The sequence below is a fragment of the Phalacrocorax aristotelis genome, chromosome 23 (assembly GCF_949628215.1).
Source record: "Phalacrocorax aristotelis chromosome 23, bGulAri2.1, whole genome shotgun sequence".
NCBI lineage: Eukaryota > Metazoa > Chordata > Aves > Suliformes > Phalacrocoracidae > Phalacrocorax > Phalacrocorax aristotelis.
In genome coordinates, this window is record NC_134298.1 from 1,414,465 (window position 1) to 1,427,035 (window position 12,571).

At 56.3% G+C, this 12,571-nt stretch overlaps 2 protein-coding genes across 2 annotated transcripts; both read left to right on the plus strand.

Moving 5' to 3' along the window:
- The first annotated feature begins 4,110 nt into the window (after positions 1-4,110).
- LOC142067799 (feather keratin Cos1-1/Cos1-3/Cos2-1-like) lies at positions 4,111-4,788 on the plus strand. The gene is made up of 3 exons (XM_075116761.1): positions 4,111-4,168; positions 4,288-4,290; positions 4,472-4,788. The coding sequence occupies exon 3, from the start codon at positions 4,474-4,476 to the stop codon at positions 4,786-4,788; it is 315 nt and encodes a 104-aa protein (XP_074972862.1). The 5' UTR covers positions 4,111-4,168; positions 4,288-4,290; positions 4,472-4,473.
- A 6,556-nt stretch (positions 4,789-11,344) lies between these two features.
- On the plus strand, positions 11,345-12,022 carry LOC142067739 (feather keratin Cos1-1/Cos1-3/Cos2-1-like). The gene is made up of 3 exons (XM_075116676.1): positions 11,345-11,402; positions 11,522-11,524; positions 11,706-12,022. Exon 3 carries the CDS (start codon positions 11,708-11,710, stop codon positions 12,020-12,022), a length of 315 nt encoding a protein of 104 aa, XP_074972777.1. The 5' UTR covers positions 11,345-11,402; positions 11,522-11,524; positions 11,706-11,707.
- The last annotated feature ends 549 nt before the right edge of the window (positions 12,023-12,571 follow it).

The window sequence follows — 12,571 nt, forward strand, 5'->3', positions numbered from 1 at the left end:
ACTGTAGAGAGAGCACCGACCAGAACAGCCCATGCTCTCTCTTTGCAGCTCACGGCAAGTACAATCCCATCCTGGCGCGCGAGGGAAGAACAGTTCCATGGCAGAAGCTCTCTCACCACCTTCTCTTTTCCCTCAGGCCACCAACCCCAGCCCCTCTCAGAAAGAGGATCTTTGGGTGCAGATCTCTGGGCGCGTAGGGGAAATAGGGCTGCCACGGGAGTGCTGAGGGCCTTTGCCCACAGCTCAGCCTTGCACAGAAGGGCCTCCTGCCAGGCTGCCAAGAGAAGAGAACTGTACTGGGCCCCTTCTCCTAGGTCCCTCCTCCCCTGAAGCCTACCGCTCGTGGAGAACAGCCTTTGGTGCTTGAACCTCAGAAATTTGGGCCTACAAAGACAGCCGAGATCATCTGCACTGACCTGCCTGTGAGACGTTGAGAGGGAACGGGCTGGGAAAGAGAGTCAGTGAGGGGCTGGATGGTTGGGGAAAGAAATGCAAGGTGGAGGGGGTCTGAGGCAGCCAAGGGAGTGGGTGTTTCTCCTCTGTCACCGGTTGTCATTCAGGACTCCTCCTAGCAGAGTCAGAAAGAGCTGAAGAGAGCAGGTGTCGTGGTTTAGCCGGCAGCTCAGCCCCACACAGTCGCTCGCTCACTCTCCCACCGGTAGATGGGGGAGAGAATCAGAAGGGTAACGCTCGTGGGTTGGGATAAGAACAGTGAAATAATTAAAATTAAAAGAAACAACAACAAAAATGCAACGTAAAGAGAACAACGAGAGGCGTGAAACCCGGTGTGGGGGGGAGGGGAAGGGAGAGGGGAGAGGGGAGGGGAATGAACCGCCAAAACAAACCGCACGCGACGCAACCGCTCACCGCCCGCCGACCCAAAGCCATGCCTCCTCTGAGCCGCAGATTGCCCACCCTTGATATACTGGTCATGGTGTCACATGGTATGGAACGAACATGCCATTGGCCAGTCGGGGTCAGCCGCCCCGGCCGTGGCCTTGCCCCTCCCAGCCTCCCGCCGACGCGGCAGAGCGTGGGAAGCTGGAAAGGTTGTCGACACCCCCACCCCCCACCCCGGAGGAGAATTAACCCCTTCTCAGCCAAAACCAGCACAGCAGGTCATCAACAGAGTAGCTCCCATTCACGGCTTTCCTCCCGCGCAGACCGTGGGGACTCCTTGTACATTTGAGGCTACGGCAGGAGGTTTGGTGAGCTGTGCTCTGCCCATGGCTCTAAACCTGCCACTGGTTCCCAGGTACACAAGCACAAAGGCCACCTGACATCACTGCCCACCGTCCTCTGAAGGGAACAACAGTGGGAGGAAGAGACTGCTCCTGATGGCATAGATAGGAAGCAGGAAAAAAAGAAAAGCATGGCAATGTAAAAAGCACACATGGCACTTCTAATTACCATAGTTGTTGCAGAACCAGGAAGACCTTGGCTGGCTTCCAAACACACCCGGCTGATCTCTCACGCTCCCTCCTCCACAGGACAGAAGGAGATAGAAAGGAGAAAGTAAGGTGAAAGTAAGGCTGTGGGTCAAGGTAAAGACAGGGGGATTACTAACCAAATGCTGTCACCCTTAAAGCAGGCTCGACTTGGGGAAGATTCATTTAACATAGTGCCAATTACAAATAGAGCAGGATGGTGAGAAACAGACCAAAACCCTCTAAAACACCTCCATGCCCACCTCTTTTTCACAGCCTCGACTTCCCTCCTTCGTTCATGGCTCTCTCTCTCCTCCACCCGCAAGCAGCACAGTGTAATGTGGAATGGGGGAGCGTTGTGGCAGGACACAACAGTTCCTTCCTGCCACTCTTTTCTCCTCACATTTTTCTCTGCTCCAGCATGAGTCCTTCCCATAGGCTGCAGTCTTTCAAGACCAGCTCCATCATAGGTCCAGTCCACGGCCTGCAGTCCTTCTGGATAAGACTGCCCCAGCATGGGGGTCCTCCAGGGCCCGCAGTTGGTGCCAGGAGCCTGCTTCAGCGTGGGCTCTGCACAGGCCACAGTTCCAGCAGGGGATATCCACCTGGTCCAGCACGGGGTCCTCCATGGGCTCCTGGTCCAGCGCGGGATCCTCCATGTGGATATCTGCTCCACCGTGGTCTCTCCCACAGGTTGCCCAGCAATCTCTGCACCATTGCCTGAAGCACCTCCTCCTCCTCCTCCTCCTCCCTTTCCTCTGGCCTTGGTGTTTGCGGGACTGTTTCTCAAATGGTTTACTCTCTCCATTCCTCATTTCCTGTGTAGTCTTTTGCCCTTTCTCTAAGATGTGTTAGCCAGCATTGCTAACGGGCTCAGCGTTGTGCAGCAGATAGTCCGTGTTGGAGCCGGTTGGAACTGGCTCTGTCAGACATGGCGGTAGCCACTGGATTCTTCTCACAGGGGGCACCCCTGCACCCTTCTCCCCCACCTCCCAAAGCCTTGCCACCGAAACAGGCTGCAGTGGGTCCAAGGGAGTATGAGGCACAGTTAGAGGGATACGAATTCCAAGAGAGAGGAACCAGTCCAGGCTTCAGTAAGGCATGGATGGAATGCTGAATAAGCTTAAGATAAATGGTATTATTCCTCACGCTTAAAGATTTTGAATAAGTGCTCTAATATGACAGCTATCTAATGTCCTTGAACTTGAGTTTGAAAGCGGCTCCCATGGGAAGGGCAGTCAGGCCTGGCTGAAGCCTCCCAGCAGCACCACCTGGACATGATCTCAGCAAGGTCAACAAAGGGAGAAGGGTGGCCCTCGGTTACACTGCCTCTAAGCTGGAGCAAAGACAAGGCAGACTAGGGTGGAGGACGCACTTAGGTCCCTTACAAGGTACCTGCAGCCTCTGTCACAAAGAGGGAACTTGCCTGACCTCCCTCATGAAACAGCAGCAGAGTTTCTGCAATTGGGCCCTGAAGCACATGTCCCTGCCTTCCTAGACACAGGTGCTGTGCCCTCAGATTCAGGTTTCTGTGGGGAGCATGGGACTCCTGGTGCTTCAACACCAAAGGCGTCCTCAGCTGCTTGACTCTCCCTGTGCCACCCAGAAAGTCAGTCCCACGTCTCACAGCAGAGCATCATCTGGACCCTGGTCCCTTCACTCCAGTACCCACTCGGTGCGAGGTCGTAGGCCCTGCCTCACTCAGCACCAGGCTGAGTGGTGGCATTGGCGTGGACATGAGGAGCCTCTGTCCCGCCCAGTCACCAGCAACACTGCCTCGTCAGGGGATACAATGCCAGGATAACGGCCTGCATAGGCGGGCAGCCTTTCTTGCTCTTTCTCCCCGTACGTAAAGCAAGAAAGGGAGGACGCGAGAGGGCACAAGGGACTGCATTTTGGTTCTCTGAGCAGCTCTCTGCCAGGCCAAAGGCACCACCGTTCAGCTGCAGATGGGCTCCTTCTGGCAAGGGCAACGTGCTGCTCTGCAGTTCTCCTGGACGCACCACGGGACAGTCCCCCTGCTGTGACCTGCGCACGTCCCCATGATGAGGCTCACACAAGTACAGGCTGACCGACGTGTGCTCGTGCATGCCTCCATGGGAGCACGCAAAAATCTGTATGCTCACGTAACGCAAGCCAGGAAAACATAGACTCGTCAAGGTTGGAAAAGACCCCAAAAGATCACCAAGTCCGACCGTCAATCACCAAGTCCACATCAGCAACTGTGGACTCTGCTGAGCAGATGCTGGGGGCTAGATGTGACATGACCTCTCACATGGGAGCCTTTGTGCATCCGGACAAGAAACATGAGAGCGATGCCCATTTCCTGCAAACTTTGCCACAAACAAGCCCACAGGTATGACCCAGGTGCACATCATCACCTGCCTGCACGGCAGGCCGCCAGCACTTGATCTGAGTCTTCTGCCTGCGCTGACGTGTTTCTATCCTGGAAATCCTCAGGCCTCTCATCCCAGCACTTACAGAAGCCTTCATCTGGGAAAGCACGTGGCGTAAGCCAGGAAATGAAAAGGCAGCAGTGCAGGAAGCCAGGACACAGCCCGTACCATTAGCCGGGATGGTCCGCATTTGACGTGAGCTTGTCAGAAAATTATTACTTCCCCAAAGGGTGCCTCTGGGCCTCAGGCAATGCAGGTCTACTATAAAAGGCAGCCCAACTCTCTGTCGTCTCATCCACTTCTCTCGCCTCCTTCTCCTTGGGAATCAGGTGAGAGTGAAGCCTCGTCTCCTCCTCCTCCTCCTCCTTCAGGATCAGGTCTTTCCTCGATGGGTGCCTCAGCCGATATGGGCTGTCCTAGCCCAGGGCTGGGAACTGATTCTCATGGGAGAGGGAAGGGGAGAGGAGGTCTTCCCGAGAGAGGGGCTGGGACTTAGTTGAGGTGGCTCGTGGCCTTTGGGCTGGGCAGCGCGTGCTGGGCCAGGAGGTGCCTTGGCTCCACTGTGGTTGGGTGCAGTGCTGCCCCTCATGTATCCCTGTGCTCTGCTTCTTCCCTGCCCTCTCTCCCAGGTGCACCGCTGGACCAGAGACATGTCCTGCTACGACCAGTGCCAGCCCTGCCAGCCCTGCTCGCCCTGTGGCCCGACCCCACTGGCCAACAGCTGCAATGAGCCCTGTGTCAGGCAGTGCCAGAACTCCATCGTCGTCATCGAGCCCTCCCCTGTGGTGGTGACCCTGCCCGGCCCCATTCTCAGCTCCTTCCCACAGAGCACCGTTGTGGGCTCCTCCACCTCCGCTGCTGTTGGCAGCATCCTCAGCTGTGATGGAGTGCCCATCAACTCCGGGGGCTTTGACCTCTCCTGCATTACGAACCGCTACTGTGGCAGCAGATGTCGACCCTGCTAAAGCGGCTGGCAACAACTTTGGCCAAGAACTTCCAAGACCTCAGAACATGGTGCTGCTGGACAGGAGACAGAGCTTCAGGGCACTGTATTCACCTCCTCGGGCCACTGTTTTGCTCTTCTAATCCCTTCTCTCTCTTCTTTACCTTTCCTGTCACCGCCTCCCCACACCAGCCTAGCGGGGAACTGTTGGCCTCCCTCCCTCTGCAGGGCGGGCAGATGGACACCCTGCAGGAGCTCCACCGCATCTTAGTGGCTGCCCCTGTGGCTGCTCTCTGTGAACCACCTCCTTTTCTTCTTCGGACTCATTAAAGTTGTGCTGCATCCAAGCTTGGGCCTCCGAGTCCTCCTTCCTTCTGCGGCAGCTCTTCCAGTCTGCTCAGGGAAGAGGTGGAGCAAGGGGAGGGTGGGACTCACCGCAGTAGATTTTGGTGTGTGCCCTTTCCCCTGGAGCTAACAAAGACAACCCTGGCTACTCCACAGCCAATGGCTATCAGCGAGAGCATGGCTGCAAAGGGCGGCAGGAGTGGGGAATGGGAAGACAAGAATGCACACGGACAGCCCACAGCCTCCTCTCCACCTTCCCCTCCACTGCATTACGCCATCTAGAGCCCGTGGCCGGTACACATGGGCACAGGCAGGTGAGATAGCGACCTCATATAGCCCTTCAGCACCTGGCAGGGCCCAGCTGCTCTCCAGATAGGCAGGGCTGAGGTAATGCACAAGTCAGGATTAGTATCGGCCACACTCCCTGCGAAGCCAACACCCCCACAAGGCCCTCACGGCTTGTTTCAGCTGTCCACCTTCCCTGCGCAGATGCCTTGTGGCGCAAATGACTGTTAATGCTAACATCTAGTTATGCTTTTCAGTTATACTTTGAAAGTTCCTTTTGGACCTTGGCCTTCAGCCGCAGGCAATGCTCTAAATCCTGGCATCCATCCGTGGTCTCCTGGGAGCAGAAAAGGAACTCCTGGAGGCACTGCTTGGCGCACAATAACATCTCAGGCACACAGCGCCCCACGAAGCGTGTGAGGTTCCACTCATGCCCTTCCTGCCCTCAGGTCGTGGGCTGACCACGGAGGACCTCACCCCGGAGCAGGTGGATGTACCGTGAAGGACACTGTGACCCCGTAAAGAGCTTGCACTGGAAGAGGTTCCTGGCAGGAACTGCCCTCCTGCGGAGAGAAGCCCACGCTGGAGTAGGTCCTCTGGCAGGAGCTGTGACCCCGTGGGGGACCCATGGTGGAGCAGCCCATGAAGAAATGCAGCCCGGTGGAAGGACCCACGTTGGAGAATTTTGTGAAGGACCTTCTCCCGTGGGTGGGGCCCCACCGTGGAGCAGGGGAGCAGCGTGAAGAGGAAGGAGTGCCAAGAGACTATGTGTAACGCAGAGTCCGCAACCCCCCTTCCCATTCAGAGGTGAGGCTCACAGGACGGTAGCTCCCCAGGTTCTCCTTTCTACCCTTTTCAAAGATGGACACACTCTTTCCCTTCTTCCACTCCCCAGGGACTTCACCTGACTGCCATGGCCTTTCAAGACCATGGAGAGTGTCTTGGCAGCTACACCAGCCAATTCCCTCAGGACTCTGGGATGCATCTCATCAGGTGCCATAGACTTGTGGATGTTCCGGTTCCTCAGGTGGTGGGAGGGGCTTTAGCCCCCTCGTCTCCATCCTGCGGTCCATTGGCTTGAGAGGGTTGAGGAGAGAGGCTACCAGCGAAGACTGAGGCAAGAAAGTTGTTGAGTACCTCAGCTCTCTCCTCGTCTCTTGATACTAGGCAACCATTCTTGTTCAGCAGGGCGGGTGCACTTTCTTTAGCTTTCTTTTTCTGGCTGTCGTACCTGTAGAAGCCCTTTAGTTATTCTTTGCATCCCTTACCTGTCCCCGCTTCCACTGCTTCCACTGCTTGCGCGGTTCCCTCTTGCTCATTACTTTGACCAGCATATCTCAGCTCAGCCGTACTGGTCTCTTCCCTTCCTTGCCTGATTTCTTACACCTGGCAACTGCGAGCTCCTGTGCTCTATGGAATGCACCTTCCAAGGTCTGCCGGCACTTCTGTTCCCTTGTCCCTGAGGACCTCTTCCCAGGGGGTCCTGCTGACTAACTCCTTGAAGAGCTGGAAGGCTGCTTTCTGTACGAACCTTCCCACGATCAAAAAATCCCCAAACTTCCACCAACGGCACCAGCGTCTGAGCCAGGTGTTAATCGGGTGAATAATCAGTGAGAACATCCAAGGGCAACGATAGCTAGGGCAGATCCCCTCTTCCTCTGCCACACCATGCAGTGCCCCGTGCGGCCCAGCGGGTGGTTGCACAGATTTGCAAGGCTGAGGTGCCTGGCGGACTGCACATCCCCACCTCCCATCAGAACGAGCACCTCCAGGACAAAAAAGGTTTCTTGCATGGGCCTAAAAGAAGACACAGGTGAGCGACTGACCCTTCCTCCCATGGTACTGTAGAGAGAGCACCGACCAGAACAGCCCATGCTCTCTCTTTGCAGCTCACGGCAAGTACAATCCCATCCTGGCGCGCGAGGGAAGAACAGTTCCATGGCAGAAGCTCTCTCACCACCTTCTCTTTTCCCTCAGGCCACCAACCCCAGCCCCTCTCAGAAAGAGGATCTTTGGGTGCAGATCTCTGGGCGCGTAGGGGAAATAGGGCTGCCACGGGAGTGCTGAGGGCCTTTGCCCACAGCTCAGCCTTGCACAGAAGGGCCTCCTGCCAGGCTGCCAAGAGAAGAGAACTGTACTGGGCCCCTTCTCCTAGGTCCCTCCTCCCCTGAAGCCTACCGCTCGTGGAGAACAGCCTTTGGTGCTTGAACCTCAGAAATTTGGGCCTACAAAGACAGCCGAGATCATCTGCACTGACCTGCCTGTGAGACGTTGAGAGGGAACGGGCTGGGAAAGAGAGTCAGTGAGGGGCTGGATGGTTGGGGAAAGAAATGCAAGGTGGAGGGGGTCTGAGGCAGCCAAGGGAGTGGGTGTTTCTCCTCTGTCACCGGTTGTCATTCAGGACTCTTCCTAGCAGAGTCAGAAAGAGCTGAAGAGAGCAGGTGTCGTGATTTAGCCGGCAGCTCAGCCCCACACAGTCGCTCGCTCACTCCCCCACCGGTAGATGGGGGAGAGAATCAGAAGGGTAACGCTCGTGGGTTGGGATAAGAACAGTGAAATAATTAAAATTAAAAGAAACAACAACAAAAATGCAACGTAAAGAGAACAACGAGAGGCGTGAAACCCGGTGTGGGGGGGAGGGGAAGGGAGAGGGGAGAGGGGAGGGGAATGAACCGCCAAAACAAACCGCACGCGACGCAACCGCTCACCGCCCGCCGACCCAAAGCCATGCCTCCTCTGAGCCGCAGATTGCCCACCCTTGATATACTGGTCATGGTGTCACATGGTATGGAACGAACATGCCATTGGCCAGTCGGGGTCAGCCGCCCCGGCCGTGGCCTTGCCCCTCCCAGCCTCCCGCCGACGCGGCAGAGCGTGGGAAGCTGGAAAGGTTGTCGACACCCCCACCCCCCACCCCGGAGGAGAATTAACCCCTTCTCAGCCAAAACCAGCACAGCAGGTCATCAACAGAGTAGCTCCCATTCACGGCTTTCCTCCCGCGCAGACCGTGGGGACTCCTTGTACATTTGAGGCTACGGCAGGAGGTTTGGTGAGCTGTGCTCTGCCCATGGCTCTAAACCTGCCACTGGTTCCCAGGTACACAAGCACAAAGGCCACCTGACATCACTGCCCACCGTCCTCTGAAGGGAACAACAGTGGGAGGAAGAGACTGCTCCTGATGGCATAGATAGGAAGCAGGAAAAAAAGAAAAGCATGGCAATGTAAAAAGCACACATGGCACTTCTAATTACCATAGTTGTTGCAGAACCAGGAAGACCTTGGCTGGCTTCCAAACACACCCGGCTGATCTCTCACGCTCCCTCCTCCACAGGACAGAAGGAGATAGAAAGGAGAAAGTAAGGTGAAAGTAAGGCTGTGGGTCAAGGTAAAGACAGGGGGATTACTAACCAAATGCTGTCACCCTTAAAGCAGGCTCGACTTGGGGAAGATTCATTTAACATAGTGCCAATTACAAATAGAGCAGGATGGTGAGAAACAGACCAAAACCCTCTAAAACACCTCCATGCCCACCTCTTTTTCACAGCCTCGACTTCCCTCCTTCGTTCATGGCTCTCTCTCTCCTCCACCCGCAAGCAGCACAGTGTAATGTGGAATGGGGGAGCGTTGTGGCAGGACACAACAGTTCCTTCCTGCCACTCTTTTCTCCTCACATTTTTCTCTGCTCCAGCATGAGTCCTTCCCATAGGCTGCAGTCTTTCAAGACCAGCTCCATCATAGGTCCAGTCCACGGCCTGCAGTCCTTCTGGATAAGACTGCCCCAGCATGGGGGTCCTCCAGGGCCCGCAGTTGGTGCCAGGAGCCTGCTTCAGCGTGGGCTCTGCACAGGCCACAGTTCCAGCAGGGGATATCCACCTGGTCCAGCACGGGGTCCTCCATGGGCTCCTGGTCCAGCGCGGGATCCTCCATGTCGATATCTGCTCCACCGTGGTCTCTCCCACAGGTTGCCCAGCAATCTCTGCACCATTGCTTGAAGCACCTCCTCCTCCTCCTCCTCCCTTTCCTCTGGCCTTGGTGTTTGTGGGACTGTTTCTCAAATGGTTTACTCTCTCCATTCCTCATTTCCTGTGTAGTCTTTTGCCCTTTCTCTAAGATGTGTTAGCCAGCATTGCTAACGGGCTCAGCGTTGTGCAGCAGATAGTCCGTGTTGGAGCCGGTTGGAACTGGCTCTGTCAGACATGGCGGTAGCCACTGGATTCTTCTCACAGGGGGCACCCCTGCACCCTTATCCCCCACCTCCCAAAGCCTTGCCACAGAAACAGGCTGCAGTGGGTCCAAGGGAGTATGAGGCACAGTTAGAGGGATACGAATTCCAAGAGAGAGGAACCAGTCCAGGCTTCAGTAAGGCATGGATGGAATGCTGAATAAGCTTAAGATAAATGGTATTATTCCTCACGCTTAAAGATTTTGAATAAGTGCTCTAATATGACAGCTATCTAATGTCCTTGAACTTGAGTTTGAAAGCGGCTCCCATGGGAAGGGCAGTCAGGCCTGGCTGAAGCCTCCCAGCAGCACCACCTGGACATGATCTCAGCAAGGTCAACAAAGGGAGAAGGGTGGCCCTCGGTTACACTGCCTCTAAGCTGGAGCAAAGACAAGGCAGACTAGGGTGGAGGACGCACTTAGGTCCCTTACAAGGTACCTGCAGCCTCTGTCACAAAGAGGGAACTTGCCTGACCTCCCTCATGAAACAGCAGCAGAGTTTCTGCAATTGGGCCCTGAAGCACATGTCCCTGCCTTCCTAGACACAGGTGCTGTGCCCTCAGATTCAGGTTTCTGTGGGGAGCATGGGACTCCTGGTGCTTCAACACCAAAGGCGTCCTCAGCTGCTTGACTCTCCCTGTGCCACCCAGAAAGTCAGTCCCACGTCTCACAGCAGAGCATCATCTGGACCCTGGTCCCTTCACTCCAGTACCCACTCGGTGCGAGGTCGTAGGCCCTGCCTCACTCAGCACCAGGCTGAGTGGTGGCATTGGCGTGGACATGAGGAGCCTCTGTCCCGCCCAGTCACCAGCAACACTGCCTCGTCAGGGGATACAATGCCAGGATAACGGCCTGCATAGGCGGGCAGCCTTTCTTGCTCTTTCTCCCCGTACGTAAAGCAAGAAAGGGAGGACGCGAGAGGGCACAAGGGACTGCATTTTGGTTCTCTGAGCAGCTCTCTGCCAGGCCAAAGGCACCACCGTTCAGCTGCAGATGGGCTCCTTCTGGCAAGGGCAACGTGCTGCTCTGCAGTTCTCCTGGACGCACCACGGGACAGTCCCCCTGCTGTGACCTGCGCACGTCCCCATGATGAGGCTCACACAAGTACAGGCTGACCGACGTGTGCTCGTGCATGCCTCCATGGGAGCACGCAAAAATCTGTATGCTCACGTAACGCAAGCCAGGAAAACATAGACTCGTCAAGGTTGGAAAAGACCCCAAAAGATCACCAAGTCCGACCGTCAATCACCAAGTCCACATCAGCAACTGTGGACTCTGCTGAGCAGATGCTGGGGGCTAGATGTGACATGACCTCTCACATGGGAGCCTTTGTGCATCCGGACAAGAAACATGAGAGCGATGCCCATTTCCTGCAAACTTTGCCACAAACAAGCCCACAGGTATGACCCAGGTGCACATCATCACCTGCCTGCACGGCAGGCCGCCAGCACTTGATCTGAGTCTTCTGCCTGCGCTGACGTGTTTCTATCCTGGAAATCCTCAGGCCTCTCATCCCAGCACTTACAGAAGCCTTCATCTGGGAAAGCACGTGGCGTAAGCCAGGAAATGAAAAGGCAGCAGTGCAGGAAGCCAGGACACAGCCCGTACCATTAGCCGGGATGGTCCGCATTTGACGTGAGCTTGTCAGAAAATTATTACTTCCCCAAAGGGTGCCTCTGGGCCTCAGGCAATGCAGGTCTACTATAAAAGGCAGCCCAACTCTCTGTCGTCTCATCCACTTCTCTCGCCTCCTTCTCCTTGGGAATCAGGTGAGAGTGAAGCCTCGTCTCCTCCTCCTCCTCCTCCTTCAGGATCAGGTCTTTCCTCGATGGGTGCCTCAGCCGATATGGGCTGTCCTAGCCCAGGGCTGGGAACTGATTCTCATGGGAGAGGGAAGGGGAGAGGAGGTCTTCCCGAGAGAGGGGCTGGGACTTAGTTGAGGTGGCTCGTGGCCTTTGGGCTGGGCAGCGCGTGCTGGGCCAGGAGGTGCCTTGGCTCCACTGTGGTTGGGTGCAGTGCTGCCCCTCATGTATCCCTGTGCTCTGCTTCTTCCCTGCCCTCTCTCCCAGGTGCACCGCTGGACCAGAGACATGTCCTGCTACGACAAGTGCCAGCCCTGCCAGCCCTGCTCGCCCTGTGGCCCGACCCCACTGGCCAACAGCTGCAATGAGCCCTGTGTCAGGCAGTGCCAGAACTCCATCGTCGTCATCGAGCCCTCCCCCGTGGTGGTGACCCTGCCCGGCCCCATCCTCAGCTCCTTCCCACAGAACACCGTTGTGGGCTCCTCCACCTCCGCTGCTGTTGGCAGCATCCTCAGCTGTGATGGAGTGCCCATCAACTCCGGGGGCTTTGACCTCTCCTGCATTACAAACCGCTACTGTGGCAGCAGATGTCGACCCTGCTAAAGCGGCTGGCAACAACTTTGGCCAAGAACTTCCAAGACCTCAGAACATGGTGCTGCTGGACAGGAGACAGAGCTTCAGGGCACTGTACTCACCTCCTCGGGCCACTGTTTTGCTCTTCTAATCCCTTCTCTCTCTTCTTTACCTTTCCTGTCACCGCCTCCCCACACCAGCCTAGCGGGGACCTGTTGGCCTCCCTCCCTCTGCAGGGCAGGCAGATGGACACCCTGCAGGAGCTCCACCGCATCTTAGTGGCTGCCCCTGTGGCTGCTCTCTGTGAACCACCTCCTTTTCTTCTTCGGACTCATTAAAGTTGTGCTGCATCCAAGCTTGGGCCTCCGAGTCCTCCTTCCTCCTGCGGCAGCTCTTCCAGTCTGCTCAGGGAAGAGGTGGAGCAAGGGGAGGGTGGGACTCACCGCAGTAGATTTTGGTGTGTGTCCTTTCCCCTGGAGCTAACAAAGACAACCCTGGCTACTCCACAGCCAATGGCTATCAGTGAGAGCATGGCTGCAAAGGGCGGCAGGAGTGGGGAATGGGAAGACAAGAATGCAC

Bases quoted from the DNA above. Each gene is read 5' to 3' on its own strand.
- LOC142067739 (XM_075116676.1), top strand. From the start codon at position 11,708: ATGTCCTGCTACGACAAGTGCCAGCCCTGCCAGCCCTGCTCGCCCTGT.
- LOC142067799 (XM_075116761.1), top strand. From the start codon at position 4,474: ATGTCCTGCTACGACCAGTGCCAGCCCTGCCAGCCCTGCTCGCCCTGT.